The 16,540-nt window shown below is 38.3% G+C and overlaps 2 protein-coding genes across 7 annotated transcripts in view; both read left to right on the top strand.

Moving 5' to 3' along the window:
• The first annotated feature begins 219 nt into the window (after window positions 1–219).
• On the top strand, window positions 220–8,393 carry hpf1 (histone PARylation factor 1). Its single transcript, XM_042485578.2, has 8 exons — window positions 220–372; window positions 2,622–2,805; window positions 3,890–4,076; window positions 5,228–5,326; window positions 5,567–5,720; window positions 7,285–7,372; window positions 7,491–7,663; window positions 8,071–8,393. Exons 1-8 carry the CDS (start codon window positions 256–258, stop codon window positions 8,203–8,205), a joined length of 1,137 nt encoding a protein of 378 aa, XP_042341512.1. The 5' UTR covers window positions 220–255; the 3' UTR covers window positions 8,206–8,393.
• A 3,005-nt stretch (window positions 8,394–11,398) lies between these two features.
• The window catches only part of ank2a (ankyrin 2a, neuronal), a 109,787-nt gene continuing 104,645 nt past the window's right edge, over window positions 11,399–16,540 (top strand). For all 6 annotated transcript variants that reach the window (XM_088075441.1, XM_088075443.1, XM_088075438.1 and 3 more), the window contains exon 1: window positions 11,399–11,855. In XM_088075441.1, coding sequence (XP_087931567.1) covers window positions 11,724–11,855 — 132 coding nt within the window. In that variant the 5' untranslated portion in view covers window positions 11,399–11,723. The remainder of the gene's footprint in view (window positions 11,856–16,540) is intronic.

Genomic DNA, 16,540 nt, shown 5'->3' with positions numbered 1-16,540 from the left:
CTGAGCACAGATAAACTTTTGGGGTGATTTTGCATGGTTTTGTAGTCGTTTTGTGACTCCTCATAGTTGTTCTCTTTGTGACTGCTAGGGGGTGGGGTGGGGGGGTGGGGTACCCCATAGGCCTGTTCCTATCCTATCCTTGTGCACAATCAGCTGCATATCTAAGCCACAGACTGTATAAAATAGATCCAAGCTCAGCAGGGTTATATGTATTGGGGTTGCGCAGTGAGCAGGCTCGGCCTCTGGGAGGCAGTGATGCGGTTTAACGTCGCTCGGTTGCTGCCGTTTTCTCACAGCAGAAGAAGAAGCCGACGGCGAGACAAGAGGAAGAAGATGACAGGGCGCGCAAAAAGAAAACCCAAATCCACTGAGGTAATATTTCAACGTTTTGACACAATGTTTGAATGCAAAATGTCCGTTAACAACGCGGTTTTAGCTGCTCGGTAGCTGTGCCGCGCGTGGTAACAATGGCGGCAGTGTAAGTTGAGTGAGACGCTGTGTGCAGAAGTGTTGGGCACGCTGTGTGAGCAGCAGCGGTCAGACACAACATGGCAGCAACCAGCCAGCTTAAGGATGGAGACGTTAATAATTACTTAAACAATCCTTTACATAGTAACGTTTCGGTGTTTGTAGCGGTACACAAGTCGGCAGTGCCGAGTCGTGAACCACAATGGAGATTTTAGCTAGTAAGCTAACGTTTGAATGCTAGTCTGGTGTAGGCAGACGTGTGTGTGTGTGTGTGTGTGTGTGTGTGTGTGTGTGTGTTGATTTGATTTGTGGTTTAATCCAACAAAGGCCATAAATCAGTGTCCGTAGAGCTAACATTATTTAGCAATGGTTTCGTGCAGCTGTTTAAAAAGATTTCCATCCTCATCTTGTATAAAAGGGTCCACAATAAGTCGTTGTCTGTCCCTTTACATACCTGTACTAAATACAAAGAGCACAGCTCCACTCATAAGGGCGAATGAGACTGTATGCAGTGCAGTTCCCAGTGAGTCAACCTCAGTTTTCTTTTTCTGTATTCAGACTCCTTTCAGTAGCATCTAATTAATCCCCAGAAATCTGAGAAAACTGGTTTGATGTCTTTCAAAAATATGTGGATAAAACAACCATCGTGAGCAACTTGGTAAGAAATGTCCAGCAAACTGCAAAAAAACCTTCAAATAAAATAAAGGATGGCGAGGAAATAATCTGAAAATTAGCTTGGGGGTTATTAGATGTTATCTAAAAACAAGATAAAAATGTCTAGAAAACTAGATTTGTAATCATCTTCATTATCTTATTAAAATGTTGTGACAGATAAAAGAAAATATCATTTTAAAACTTTTTTCTTGAGGTAGTTTTCCTTTCATTTTTGATTATGTTTTAACCCCTTATTTTAAGGTAATTTTTTGAAAAACAAATCATTTCTTGCTATTTTTGTAGGTCATTTTTCTTGCCCTCTTTCCATGTTTTGAAAGAAATTTAGCCAATTTGCTCATTTATCAAAGGGTTAATGTAATAAAGTGTATACCAATGGGGAAATAAAGCCATTATATGTCCCTTTTCAAGCCAGACTCCATTTAAATATATATATATATATATGTGTGTGTTTGTGTGTGTTTGTGTGTGTGTGTGTGTGTGTGTGTGTGTGTGTGTGTGTGTATAGGGGGAGAGAGAGAGAGAGAGAGAGAGAGAGAGAGTTTTACATTGGAGGTTTTGGTCTACCCCTGCATCAAGTAGTTAGCTTGTTTGTGACCTAAGTATTTCAAAGTGTTATTACCAGATGCACTAAATCCCACTTTTATCAGAGTTATAATAATCAGTTTTTGTTACATCTGTTTAAGAGCTGACACAAAAATGCTCACCTTGCTCTGTCTTCCATATACAGATTTAGCTATTATATCTGCAAACTTTACTTGTGTTTTTAAGCTAGCCCATCGTTTAAACCCATTATCCCCTACAAATGGAGAAAATCTTTGTTATTCATATCCGTTTATTCGTAATCTTAAATGTTTTCTATTGGGCATCAATCAAGTAAAGGAGTGTTGTGAGATGACCTTCAGTTGTTGCATTTTTGCTCAGTCATGGACATCTTCAAGTCACCAGCATTTTAATGTTATTCTCAGATAATTTTTTAGCCACTTGCAGTTATTTATTGCTTTTCTAACATTTTAAATGTGGAACTGCATCAAATAAATCATTAAGGGCTAAAATAAGAAAAGCAACGCAGGAAAAAACGCACTTTCAACTTGTTTATATCTCATATATGGAATGCGGAATCTTTCTGTATCTGATTTGAGTTACAATGTCAGTTTCTTATCATGTGACTGATATAACCAGGGCATGTTTGGAATTAAAATAACATCCATAAATCTGAATTCTTTCTTCTGTCTCCTGTCTGTGATCCCAGTTAAACAAATTGTGCTTGTATAATTTTGATGGCTAAATTTCTGTAATCATCATTGCAAATAATAACATTTAGTCCACCCTTATAGAAATTGGTTGGAGAAATGACTTTTTCTGAGACCTACCTAAATAACCCAGTGCAATTTATTACATGGCTGTTGTATTAAGATACAGTATTTGTCATTTGGTGTACCAAAAAGTGACCGTTGTTTCACCTGACATACATTCTTTAGGAGACGGGTAAAGGCAATGGGGAGTTGAAGAAAGCCCGCAATGATGAATCCAAAGCCGTGCCGCTGTCAGAGGTGAATTCAGAGCAACGAGATGAGGTGGTGCAGCTGTACAAACTTCAAATGCCTGAAGATCTGTACCACTTCTGGGACTTCTGCAAGGAGCTTTGTCCTGACAGCCCCCGTGGTATGCTCTTTACACCAGCAGTGTCTCCTGTTACATCAGTACTGAGAGGACAGGAGCGGCATCTGACACTAAATCAATGTGTTTCTTAGTAGAAAAAGAAACAGGATTGACCCATATGTAGCCAGTGGAAAGTCTGGATGCTCTGAGACTACTTGTAAAAAATACTCAGTACCAGACCAGTACCTGTTGACACAATTGTCTTTGTTAAATGTTGCTTATGTATTTGCCAGTTTTGCAACAGGAAGCATGGGTTAGAAGTGCTTCCAGTCCATGGCAGTCTAAACAGTAGGACAGATACTTCTAGTAAATGATCATTTAATCTAAAAAGAGTCAAAATATTCCAGCGATTCTGCAAGTTTCCACTTCCCAAAGCTACATCTGAAAACTGCTGATTTTGTGTGACCCACAGTCAGTCTAAGTGTATTAAAGAAACATAGAAAGACAAGAAATATCAACATTTGAGATGCAGAAACCAGGAAATTATGGAATCTTTCCAATTTAATTGCAATTTTAGCAATTTGTTGATTTTTTTTTTTTTTTTGTTCAAAGTTTTGCAGTCATTCATTATTAAGAAAGATTAAAACAGTCTTTATGATTTTCAAAATAAGTGTATGTCTGCAAACATAGCATCAAAAACAGTTGTATTAGAATTCACCCATAAAGGACAAAAGTGAAGACAAGGCACACCACCCAAAACCTTTAGCTCCAACCTTTCATTCAGAGAATATTTGATTTAACTATAGTGTTCCACCTCTCGGGCATGTGCCGAATGTTCTCCGTCTTGTTCCATATAACTCATTTCCTTTTTAAATATTTAACAGGAGATGTTTTGTTTTGTAAGACCGAAAGCTGCTGAAAAAACTTTTATTACATTTCTGTAACATTTTAGCTTTCTTATTTTTTTAATGTACTTTTCTGTTTTTCCACAAAAATGCATAATAGAAAATAGACATATCAATCTAAGTATTAAAACTATTTGTAAAAGCTTAATTTGCAGTAAGCGTACTTAAGCATTTGGCTTATGTCTATTTATCAATTGATTTTTGTATCAGTATAGTGTTTTTATTTATCTTTATAATTGTAGGTGCGCTGAAAGACACACTTGGTTTGCAGCTGGTTGGTCCCTTTGACATTTTGGCCGGAGCCCATAAAAACTCCAAGAACCCTGAGCCTAACTTCCACCTTCACTGGAGGTATTTATACGACCCACCAGAGTTTCAGACCATCCTTCTGGGGAGTGAAGACACTCAGCATCACATTGGCTACTACAGGTACAGAACACGCAACTTGTGGCCTTATGAAGGCTGTGAAGGTCTGCTGTGCTGAGCCAGTGTTACTGTTTTTATGTCAGTGCTGTAGTTTCCAATAGAGAGCGCTTGACTTAGCCTATTAATACGGCCTTTCCATTAACATCTGCTGGTTTGGCTTGACTCAGCTTTACTTGGTGCATGAGCCCAGTGCAGCAGGGATTTCTCCACACAACAACTCCAGCTGCTTGATTGTGTGTTTTTAATAGATAACATGCTTGTGCTTTTGAACCAAGAGAATGTTTTCTTGTTTGCACTCTGAGTGTTATCAAGGTCAACAGCTTTCTTGTACTTTTGTCAGAGTTTTTAAAAAAAATGTTCTCACAGCACTGCACAGATATCCGCTTCATGCCCATGTCCTCTGGATTGCTTGCAATGTCTCAGAAGCTTTTCTTTCTCTTTTTTCCAAGTGAGGAAATATCAGTTGAAATTTACATACATTAGGAATGCAGTCATCACCAAAGCACATCATGCAAGAGAGCCAATAAAAAAAATGATATAGACAGTTTCCAACTTGACATTTAAGGTATGCTGATTGATTCTCGACGTCAACTCATGCACTCAGTAACATGCAAGACACGATTCCACCTTAAAAGTTGCTATTAGCTGCTGTAGCCTTTGAGTAACACATTAAATTCAGTTATTTTTAAATTATAACTGTTTATAAAAGATCCATCTCTCTTTTGACAGTTTCTTTTGCAGTGCATTTTATTTACAAGTTTCATGCACAATTTAAATTGCAGTGCAAAAAACAAAATGAGATGATGGGACTGCATTTCACTGGCAGTGCAGCTTGTATAATTTCATGTGACAAATAAATTGAAAGATTGACGTGTTGGCTGAATCGTCACTGAATGTGGATGCTCAATAATGATGATGAAGTCTCCACAACCCGCTTTGAGGCAGTTGTGTGTGCTTTTAGCACAATTGGGTGCATTTAAACTGGTAACAGAAACACAAATCAATATGGAGTAGTTTTGACTGCGCTGCCAAAAGTGCCAGCGGAAAAACCTCATGTATGTTATAATACAGCTACAGTCAGAGAACACAGTCTAACTAGTGAGGGGTTGAAGCTATGGAAACAATGGTAACTATGTGTTCCCAAAATCCACCAGAGACACTCCTGATTCCCTCCCTGCGTTTGTTGGGGAAAATGAAGCGAAGAAAGGCTGCACCATCACACAGATGGGGGACAACGTGTTTGCTGCTGTCCTGTGAGTTCTGAACCACCATGTGTTCACCACACAAACATTTTCATCATGTATCATCATCATCATCATTTAGACTGTAGACCATAGAATGTAATCTGTATGAGTCATATAGAAATAGAGCATTTGCCTTACTGCCTGTGTTTTTGTCTTCACATTATTGAATTATACTTTATTTCACACTGTCTGTCCCCTCCCATGTTATCTTACCCACTATTGATCCCTTTTTGTCCCCTCCTCCATCAGCCTGTATTTGCTGAGGAGGAGGAAAGAGAGGGGCAGCAAGAAAGAAGCAGGAGACGCTTTGGAGAGCTTGGAGACGCAGCTGAGAGACAGGGCAGAGACTCTGGGCTTGTCTCTCGAGCAGAAGACCAAAGGCATGAAGCAGAGGGACAAGAAGGTAACTTAATGGAGAAAACAGTGGCTTTAACATCAGTCTATTATTTTCAACTTGACTTTTATTAGAATTTTATTATATCAAAAATATTTAGTGTATCAATTCAGTACTATGTACAGTTATGTTTACAGCATTATTAAAGTCAGGGACGCCTACAAGTTGTGCTTCTAGTATTTAGAACAGTAGTCGAGCTACGGTCACAGCTCGTTTAGGCCATTTCATTGGACTACTGTCCTTGTCCCAGTATACATATACCGGAGGAGCATCAAATTATTGACAGAAGTATGTCCAACTCCACCAAGGCAGGAGGAGATATGCTTCCTTTCAGCTAGTTACAATAAACCTGTATTATTTTTACAGTCTATGATATAGACCGAATCACAATCGTAACTGTATTTACAATAACCTCGGGGTAGAAAACCACCACGTTAAGTACATATAATCAAACAGCGCTGAGCAAACTCTGCCTTCATTAATTAGTTTAAGCCACCTAAAATTATCACTATCAGTTTTAAGTATACGCTGTATTTATAATATTTTCACCGCTTTACCTTGCTGTAAGACAGCCCTTAACAGTGGGGATATGAAGCCGTTATATTAAAAATCAGTCATTTTACTCTAATGAATGGCAGATTTACTATTCTACTGCTGCCTCCATTAGCTGTTTGGGAAGGTATAGAGGAGAAAATATTCAAATATAGTGTGGGCTACATTGTAGATGATAATGATTTTTTTTAGGTGGTTAAAATGTTTGCGGACCCATCTACAGCAGAATATCGCATAGCTTCTCTGCTGGTGTTGTGGGACAGTACTTTATTTATCAGAGGAAGGGAGTGCTCGAGTGTGACTTTTTTTAAATCTAAAATAAATATAAAATACTACTTTTTTAAGTATGTGTTCTTATTCAAGCCAAAATTAAAAACACAAGTCTCTCTTCAGTGCTTACATTTAAAAAAAAAAATGCCTTACCTGTTTTGCAGCACTCCTTCCCCTCTCATAAGTGATTAACAGTCCCTATCTGTAACCACAGAGGGAGGCTGGTGCAGCAGCGCCTAGCAGGCGCAGAACGCAGAGTCCAGTCTCACTGAGGTGTTTACACGACAGAATAGCTCGACTACTAATCGTATGACCTAGGTGTGTTAGTTCAAATTCGAGAAATTCGATTTAGTCCGATTTCATTCAGACTAACATGTTCACATATATTTTAAAAGTCCAGTTTTAGTCTGACTGAAAGAGTAATTCGACTTTTTCCAACGTCGTGTACATATACCGAGTGTTTAGACTAAAAAACCTATGTGGTCAAATGCATTCCAGACCACTGCGGCAAGTGGTTTGAGTGATCGAATCACAAAGTGTCGTGTCTATACTTCTATTTAGCGCCGTCCACTTGTGATCGGATTACCTGAGATGCATGTTAATTCCAGGAGTAAACAGGGCCTCTATCTTAGACACATTGTCAACCCTACAACACCATGTGGTCATTAATTCAAAAAAAAATATATGCATGACCAAAGCGTTTGTACTCCAAGTTGACACCAGCAGGTAATCTCTTGACTTCATATCGTAGGTGGTCACCAAGACGTTCCACGGTGCCGGCATCGTTGTACCTGTAGATAAGAATGATGTAGGATACAGAGAACTACCAGAAACAGATGGTGAGTTCATACACTGTATTTATATTATTAAACCTTGACTTAAAAATATGTCTAATTCTAGGTATATAACCTATGAGTGATCACTTGATATTTATTTTTCTTCCTCCTCTATATCCAGCTGGTCTCAAGAAGATCCTCAAGGCTATCGTTGAAGCCCGGAATGATGAAGAGCGCGTCAAAGCCTTTGGACCTCTCCAAGAGATGATCACGTTTGTTCAGTTTGCCAACGATGAGTGCGATTACGGCATGGGTTACGAGCTAGGAATGGACCTCTTCTGTTACGGATCCCATGTGAGTCTCATAAAGTTGTGTATTTTTCTGCTTCCTGACTGTTCTCTTAAATACACTGAATAAAACCAAATCTGCAGACAATTAGGATTTGGTTACTTTCCTGTATGCAAATGGTTGTTTCAGTAAATTCCCTTCTTGGATTGTTTTAAGCATTTTCAGTTCTGCAGAGTGCTTCCTCAGCATCTTTAGATCTATTTGGGTTTGTAGAAATAAATTAAACCAGTATTTAGAAAGCACTGCCTAATAGCTTTGTTTGGGGTCAGCAACCTTCCTGTAGTTTGTAGGATAAATCTGAGCGTAACAAGGTGAGGTTTAACAGGATGTGACGGACAGAAAAACACATTTCGGCCACATTTGCAAAAGTGACTGCAAAGAAATACATTATTAAGTTTTCTGGCTCTCTCCAGTATTTCCACAAGGTTATCAGGCAGCTGCTGCCCATGGCCTACAGCCTCCTGAAGAGGAACTTGTTTGGGGAAATTCTGGAGGCCCACCTCTCCAGCCGCAACCACGACGACCTGGACCAGCTCTCTGCACATTAAAACAGACTCAAAAGATTCTACATTTCAGCTCTAGCTCTTATAAGCTTTCCCCACCATGTGTCCTTGTTTTCTGTTGTTTGTCACAGTTCATGTTTTCTTGGTGGTTTTGGTGCTGCTGTCATTGATTGGAACCATGATAAACTTGTTTGTAAAAGGTAGATGTCTAATAAAATATTTTTATATATTTACTTGTCTGCCTTTCATTTAGATCGTCAAGGCAGATTTTTTTTTTTTTTTTTTTTTTAACATATATTTCAGTCTCTTCCAGTCTCTTCCTAATAAAACATGTCTTGTAGGCATGGTAACTTGTGTTTGGATTATGATACCATGCAGGGGAGCCAGAGGGCAGTGTTGCATATCAAAAAAATAAATAAAAAGCATCATGACATGGCTTGTGAAACACATCACTTCTATACAGGTTGAGTCATTTCTCCCCATAGTTTAGATGAACACAGCAGTCAGTCAGCAATTGGGTCAAATCTTTATGAAGACAAAAAAAAGTTTTAGCTTCTTGGTGTGGTGTATTCAGTCTCCTTTGACCTGAATGTTTTTGATACGGTTCTTAAATTGTAACTGATATTTCTAGGTCCATGCCGTATGAAAAAAAAGAAAATGCAGTAATATAATTAGAAAGGAGTTGCAACAAAAGAGCCTTCAGGACCATAGCCAGAGTAACCCCAGGGTGTGCCAAGGCATGGGTGTTCTCTTAGGCTTGCAGGGTTCCTGTGGAGTTTAAAAAGGCACTGAATTCATTCATTGAAAAGGTCCAAAATGTCTGAAAGTCTTAAAAATGCCATATTGGGGGAAGTGGGATTTTATGAATCATAATTGTGAATTAAACATCAAAATAACTGGTAACATCTTGATAATTTACTGAATTATTATTTTCTTTCTTAATTGTGGTTGTTATAAATTGGTCTTATGTTTACCGTGTGGTATAAAAAAATAAATCAATCAAAGAAACCCATGTATATATATATATATATTTATATATTAAAGTTTTTGCAAATAATGTGCAAATCATTAAAATGTGCTCACCTATCTTGACCACACTTATACTAATCTACGAATCTTGCGTGCACTAAATCTTTAAAAAAAAAAAAAACAGTGGCAGAAGTGTCTTCCTGTTTGAATTTACAAACATGAATCCAGATTTATCTGAAAGGTGAAAGGCAGGGCAGGGGAACACCCAAAAGAAGTCACTATCCTCAGTACAGGCTGTTTCATGCATGTGCTTTTTGAATGAATGAATAGTTTCTCTCATTGATGCATATTGTCATATTTTCATGATGATACTGATACTGATACTGCCATAGAAAAGAAAATAAGTGACTGTTGGTTATTAATGAAAGGGAGGAGGTCATGCAAAACAGGGGAGCCATGTCAAATAACTTTTAAAGCACTGGGTAGGGAGTTATATTTTTTTATTATGGCTTGAGAGAGGGACATACTACTACTGTATAAATGTTACATAGATGTTAGTTTATTTTTTTATTTTAAAAAACCTCTGGACCACCAAGCGCTTCATCAGGTTTGAAAAGCATGCTTTCTTTTAAAATTGCAAAAATGACACAATTTAGCATAGCCTACATACCTACATTTGGTGTGGATGTGAAAGAAATACGGTTACTGATGTTGGAGGGTCATGATAACAAATAAAAAAAATTTAAAAAAACACTAAAAATCAAACAAACAATAAATAAGTGCTAATATTAATGAGGTGCAACTGACTAACATCTCGAGGCTCAATGCATCTTCATCAGTCAAAAACTCTTTTTGGCCAATGAAGACGCAGTGTACAGTATATTCTTTGGGTGCGGTCCTTGTGACCCTTGCCAGAGAAACAAAAAAAAAAAAAACAAAACAAAGAAAAGTTACACCCTAGCCCATCCTTTCCTCTGGTAAATAAAGTACAGTCCCTAAATTAAGATAATATCTGACTTGGAACAATATGATACATCAACAGTAACATGCTTTTGTTGTTTTTAATCTGTTTACCATGGTTTCTAACGCCTCCCTCTCCATCTCGCCCTCCTCCGCTTGCCTGGTTTTCACATGTCTCCCTTGTTATTGATTTTGCCCTGTCAACCTCCATTAAATTTGTAGCTCACTGAGGACACCCAGCAGGCCAAGGTGGGGGCGTAAGAATACTAAAGAGGGAGCTCACATTATGTAAGCCCAGCCCAGTGTGCCCGAGCTTCCATCAGTTCTTCTCTCTGTAAGCAAATCATACAGATTTCATTTAATCATGGGACATCACACTGTTAACTTGCTGCTGCTGCAGGAGCACTGAGGGGTGGGGGACACAAAAAGCAAAACAGAAGCGCACTGCTGCTTCATGGTGCGTTCAGGTGCCACGGGTTAGGAATTGTAATCTGATTTTTGCTGTTGTTATAGGTCTTTTTTTTTAAATATAGGGGATCAAGTGGAGCAGTGCTGTTTTCTCAGTGGTAATAAAAGATGCTGTGGCCATATAACTACTTTGTAACTGGTGAAGTATGTTAAAAAAAAATAGATTAAACACAGACAGGAAGTGTTATATTTAATTTGTTGCCATAGAATATCAGCTAAAATCAAAAATGTATCTTAATTTTAGCCTTTAACTAGCTCTAAGTTAACTGCTTTGCACTCTGCATTGCTGCACCTCTATGTTGTATTTTCGTTAATTTTATACATTTTCTGCGCTATTTTTAGCTTTATTTTTATTGATATTATCTTTATTGGTCCATCTTATATTATGCATTCTGTGCATTCTATTTTAATCTTTTTTAAAATCTGAATTTTACTAGTATTATCAAGTGGGTTTTTATCCATGTGAAGATGCACTCTGTGTTATATTCAGAACTTATTTTTACTCACGGATTTTATTTTATCTTCATGTCTTCTAAATCTTTGTATGTAAAGCACTTGGTGCATATATGTATGTGAAGTTTTAAGAAAGGTGCTATGCAAATAAAGATTATTATTACTGTTGTTATTATTATTATTATTATTATTATTAGTAGTAGTAGTAGAATCATCAGCCAATCATGACTTAGTGTAAGTCACCTTTATTTTTGCTCATCTCGCCTCCACAGGCGATACTGTATTTCAGTATCTGGAGTGTCAGAAAATTACATTTTTTTTTTTAGAATAATCATCCTAATCAAGGTGCGTTTGCAAAGTTTCCGACTCTCTTTGAAGGCAGCACAGATCCTGCGGAGTTTCGGGGAAGCGCATCTGAGGCGCGTTCACATCTCCACTCACATACACACGTGCGCAGGCTACAGACTCACAGTGGGAGCAGCCCTGAACGGAGGGAGCGCTCGTTTGTTTTTGGGTTTTGACAATCTGGAAGAATCACTGTCTCACATTTTGTCACGTTTCATAACAGTGTGTGTGACGCCGCAGCATGAGTCCGGGCCCTGCCGAGCCTTGTGGACTCTGAGGCCCCGCACGGACATCCCCCTCACACCGGCAGAAGAGGACCCTCAGTGACCGCGTCTCCTCCGGCAGCAGCTGCAGCAGCCCGAGTCACAATGTCAAGCAGCCCCGAAGGAAGCCTCTCCAGGGGCGGCGGCTCCGACCGAGACTTGAAAATGGCCTCTTCGAGCAACACATCCCCCGAGGGTGGACCTCCACCACCGCTGCACCAGAACCGTATACGGCAGGTGGGTGTCCGTCCGCATCCTCCCGCATTCACCGGCCCAGTCAGCCGTGTAACGAGCTGACAAACCGCCGCTGATGGGCTGCGATTATGGAGAGCAGTCGAAGGCGTTGCCGTGCCTTTAGCACAGCGGTTATCTGAGAGATTTTCTCATATTTTGCGATTAAATTAGCTATTGTTAGGAGCAAGCTTCTCTGCAGAGAAATGCCATTTGTTTTGATAAGAGACTTAGAGACAGGGGAGTGAGGTAATACCCCAAACAGGCCAATTGTGCCAGTTGTAATGGCCGTCAAAATAAACACCAGCAGACTTGCACTGACTCCACGAGTCACTCGAACAGGCTGCATCGGGGAATGTTTACAACTTCACCGCTGGCTTCATGTTACGATATAATCGCGATTATAGCCCTTTCACACCAAAGCAAATTGGCTTGATTTCTTTCAAAAACATGTGAGGGCCACGAGCAAGTTAACAAGAAATGACCCAAAACACGAGTGAGAAATAAGTAAAAAGTTACAAGAACATCCCCTGATAATAAGCAAAAATAAATAAATAAAAAAATAAAAAAATACAAAGACAGAAATAGAGAAAGGAAGAAAAAAAAGTAAATACAAACAAACAAAAAGCTTATGACAATGACAAAAACGTCCTAAAAATTTTTTTTCTTTAAAACATCTTCCCAATGGATTACAGTTGAAAATTAGCCTGATGGCTAACACTGGCAAATTTCCAGAAATGTTAATTAATATGTGTTGTCCTTATAAATTTAATAGAATACAAAATTCCATCAATAATTAAAGAGAATTATAAATATAGATTCTGGAAACGCCCCCCCCCTCCCCAGTTATTTTTTTTTTTTTAGATAATTCCCTTGTCATCTTTTAGGTTTTTTTTTTTTTTAAGTTTGCAGGACATTTCTCACCAAGTTGCTCATGAGGATTTTTTATTTGTTTCTTGAAAAAAAAAAAAAAATCAGATTTTCTCATTTTGCAGAGGTTTAAATGCTTGTGAAGAAAACTAATGACAATCCAGGTATCAAAGGGTTAAGCATATTGCAATTTGTTGAGTAATGTGATATATTGCGATCAATCAATTTTTTTTTAAAACTGCAAATGAAGCTTTTTCCCCAAAGGAAAATGTTGCCAGCACTTGTTTTTCCTAATAATATGCTGTTATATCAGTCATCAGTTATCAGTCATTTTTGTTGCACTAAATTATATTTCGTGGACTGAAAAAGAAGGCTAACTGATTTTATTTTTCTTTTATTTGTATTTGGGCATTTTTTATTAAAAATTCAGTAGGCTTCTTTGCATCTGTGTATTGATACAGTATTGCCAGGCAAAAATATTACAATACTATTCTGTTTTGATATGCCACTGACGGTTTACATGGACCACATTTACTGTTGTCAGTGGTGTAGTGATAGTAAGGGTAGGTGTACGTTAGGTAAGTTACCGAGGAGGAAGTGGGTATATTCTCCTATTTATTCCAATGGCTTTTGGCTGATAGAGGTATAAATTGTCAGTTTCCAGAAGAAAAGGTTTGTATAAACTTGTGGATACCCTCCACTACAACACTGGTTGTCTCCATTTACCCTCCGACTCAACTTGGCAGACCATTTCAAATATTGGTAGTTTTATGGCCTTCTGTCTGAGACACATCAGCGTGGTTCTCTCTAGGCATAATTAATTGATGGGAAAAGTGTGCGAGTGTGTGTGTGTGTGTGTGTGTGTTACCACAATGCACTCTGTAAGGTCACTCTTGGGCTGGGCTGGTTTGCCAGTAAGTATTTATGTCCTTGTGTGGACTGAAATTCTGACAATGCAGCTTTCTCTTCTCTTCTCTTCTCTACAAAACAACTCCATCACATATTTCCCATATCAGACCTGTTTCATTGATATCTATCAGTATGTCTGTTTACATACATGTCTTAGGCTTAAACAAGAAAAAAAGCTCTAAGTGTTACCATCTCGATCTGATCGTGTAATGTGTGTGTTTGTGTATTCAGCGAGTGAGTCAGGAGATGGTTTGATGGTAGATGGTTGTTTCCTGTCTCAGTGCACTCTCTCAGACTAATGTGATTTCAGTAATGGACTGTAGTGCTACATATACACACAAGCACACACGCGCATAGACACACGCTGTAGTGTCTTCTTTCAGGGCGGGGCCCTTGATGCCCATAAACTTGGATGCAATCAGGGGCTTTTGTATTATTAGCATTGAGAAGTCTAAAGCGACACTGCTCAAACGTGTAGTGTACGCAATTACGTGAACGCGATTATGCTAAATGACTTTGAATATTTCTGTTCTTATATTGGCGTGTTTCATCGTATACACAGAAAGAAGATGTAACTATGATAGCTATAACTTGTGCTCAACATGCATGTGTGGTTATTTTTCTTGATGTAATGGAAGTACTGTACATTGAAGACTCCTCCTTAACTTCTCCCCAAAAGTTTATTTCCATTAAGTGTGGAGGCTTCTTTTGAGGCTAAATTGGTAAAAGAAGTCACACTTAAGGCCAATCTTTGCACACAACTCTTACCTTACTTAATCTTTTATCTTGTACCATTTACTGAGATCTGTAGCCACATGTTTTCAGATCTTACATTATCTCCTAAGTACATAGGAGATGGGTACATCAGCTGAACTTGGAGAAGCACTTCTCGTCAGCTGTGATCTCGTCTTCAGAAGCTTTTGCTTTGAAAAGCACAGTTGTACTTTTTCTTAAAGTAATCCCATTAACCTGTGAAACTAAACAGGTTCATATTTGTACATAAATATACACATTTAATAAATGTACCAAAGTGGGCACATTGAGGTAAATGTCTTCCTTTTGATCCACAGTAAAGACTTAAAGTTGTTTTGGGTTCAAATCTGTTAAGGTAGAACACTATCTTAGGTGCCTTGGTGGTGCAGGAGAATAATCATCCACCACTGCAGAGATCCATGTTTTGTCCCTCACGGCATTGCCTCCTTCTTGGCCCCACTGATCGATTACAAGTGGCAGTGGTGATGAATGATTGTGTCCTTGTTGAGGCACCAGATAGTCCTAGTAGTTGATCTCTCTGTGGTTTGTCCTTTTGACTTCATCTGGTAGCTAGGATTGGATAAAAAAAATACTAAACAGATAGAGGTATAGCCCTCTGATTGTCAACATTGCCTTTCGATTATGCCATTGTTTAAAATTCAAACACACACATTAGAAGCTAGACACTGGGTGGGGCTAAGCTGGGAGTTATGTGAGGTCATCAGAGGAAATATAGACTCTGGTGTGCTTGCTCTGTGGGCCCAACAATGTGGAAATCTGGGTGATTTTATTCTCTGGAATCAGGCTGGGCGATATGGCTTTAAAATAATATCACAGTATCTTTAGGTTATTCCACAATACACAACACAAACCTCAATATTTTGAAATCTCCTCTAAACTACTGTAAACTATTAAAATACCAAATTATTAAATGAAATACAGTTACAAATAAAGTAGCTACTGCCATAAAATGAAGTTACATAAACTACAGTGAAATTAAAGTTGAATAAAATACTGTTTTAATGTTAAAAAGTAAAGTATAGAGTTAAATAAAGTACTGTTATAGTTAAGTTAAACAAAGTATTGTTATGGTTAAATAAATCAGGCATCAATCAAGCGTTATCAGATGATGTTATCGCAATAAACCATATAGCATAAAATCAAATGATAGACGTTATTTTATTGTCATACGATATCTTTTGTCATATCGCACAGCCCTTCTCACGAAGTTGAGCTTGTTTGACTTCATGTCTCACTGAGCACCTTTCATAAGAACTAATAAGGCCCTGGATGCAATGCTGTATCCAGTTCTCTTTATCCATCCATGCATTGTACAGTGGATCCATAAGAATAATTATGGTGTAAGTCATTCCTCATAAGTAGTTGCAATGATTGAAGTAGATGTCAGTAAAGCACAATCTGCACATGCCCAGTCCTGACAATAGATCTAAATAGACAAATAAGTGAAAACAGCTGTGTGAGTGGACCATTGTTAAGTTTTGTTGTGGCTTTTTTTGGCCACTTGGGGGGGCAAGTAATGTCACAACAAGCTGCAACAACCCTGACATAATGTTGGCTTATGGTTTATTTTGGCTAATATGTTTGAAACATATGCCTATTTAAAAAGACAGCAGAGCAAAATTGGCGTTCATTTGGAGTCATGTATCTGGCTTCCTGACAAATCTAATGTTCACTTTCCTTTTAGCTAAAGTTTGAGTCTCCTCCACCTCCTGTGAAAAATGCCCAATGTTAGCTTGCTAAGTTTAATGTTATTTACTTACTATAGCTGCTATTTTGTCCGTCTGCAGTTTGGTGCTGAGGAGGTAGCATACAATGGTTTTATTAGTGCTTTTTTGCTGAAAAGTCATGCTGCCTTTGGAATTTAGGTTGATGAAAGCAGTGAGACTGAAGTGAATTTGCGTGCTAGAGGCTAAAACCACAGCATTGAGCTTAGAGGCTAGAGAGCTTTGAAAAGCTGTAGAGTTGGGTAATGGTAGCTTATTGACCTTCTTCTGAGTGTACAGTTGCATTTAGTCCTGTATATGGTTTTGTTGAACACAATAGGAAGTGTCAGCAGAAATGTCTTTCCAGACACAATAACCTGGCTTCTCTTTTCCCTACCTTTGACAAAAAAAATACCTTACAATGAAAACTGTTAA

The sequence above is a fragment of the Plectropomus leopardus genome, chromosome 3 (genome assembly GCF_026936395.1).
Source record: "Plectropomus leopardus strain MGB_pleo_1.0 chromosome 3, ASM2693639v1, whole genome shotgun sequence".
NCBI classification, from domain to species: domain Eukaryota; kingdom Metazoa; phylum Chordata; class Actinopteri; order Perciformes; family Serranidae; genus Plectropomus; species Plectropomus leopardus.
This window is presented reverse-complemented; position numbering and strand designations above follow the sequence as displayed.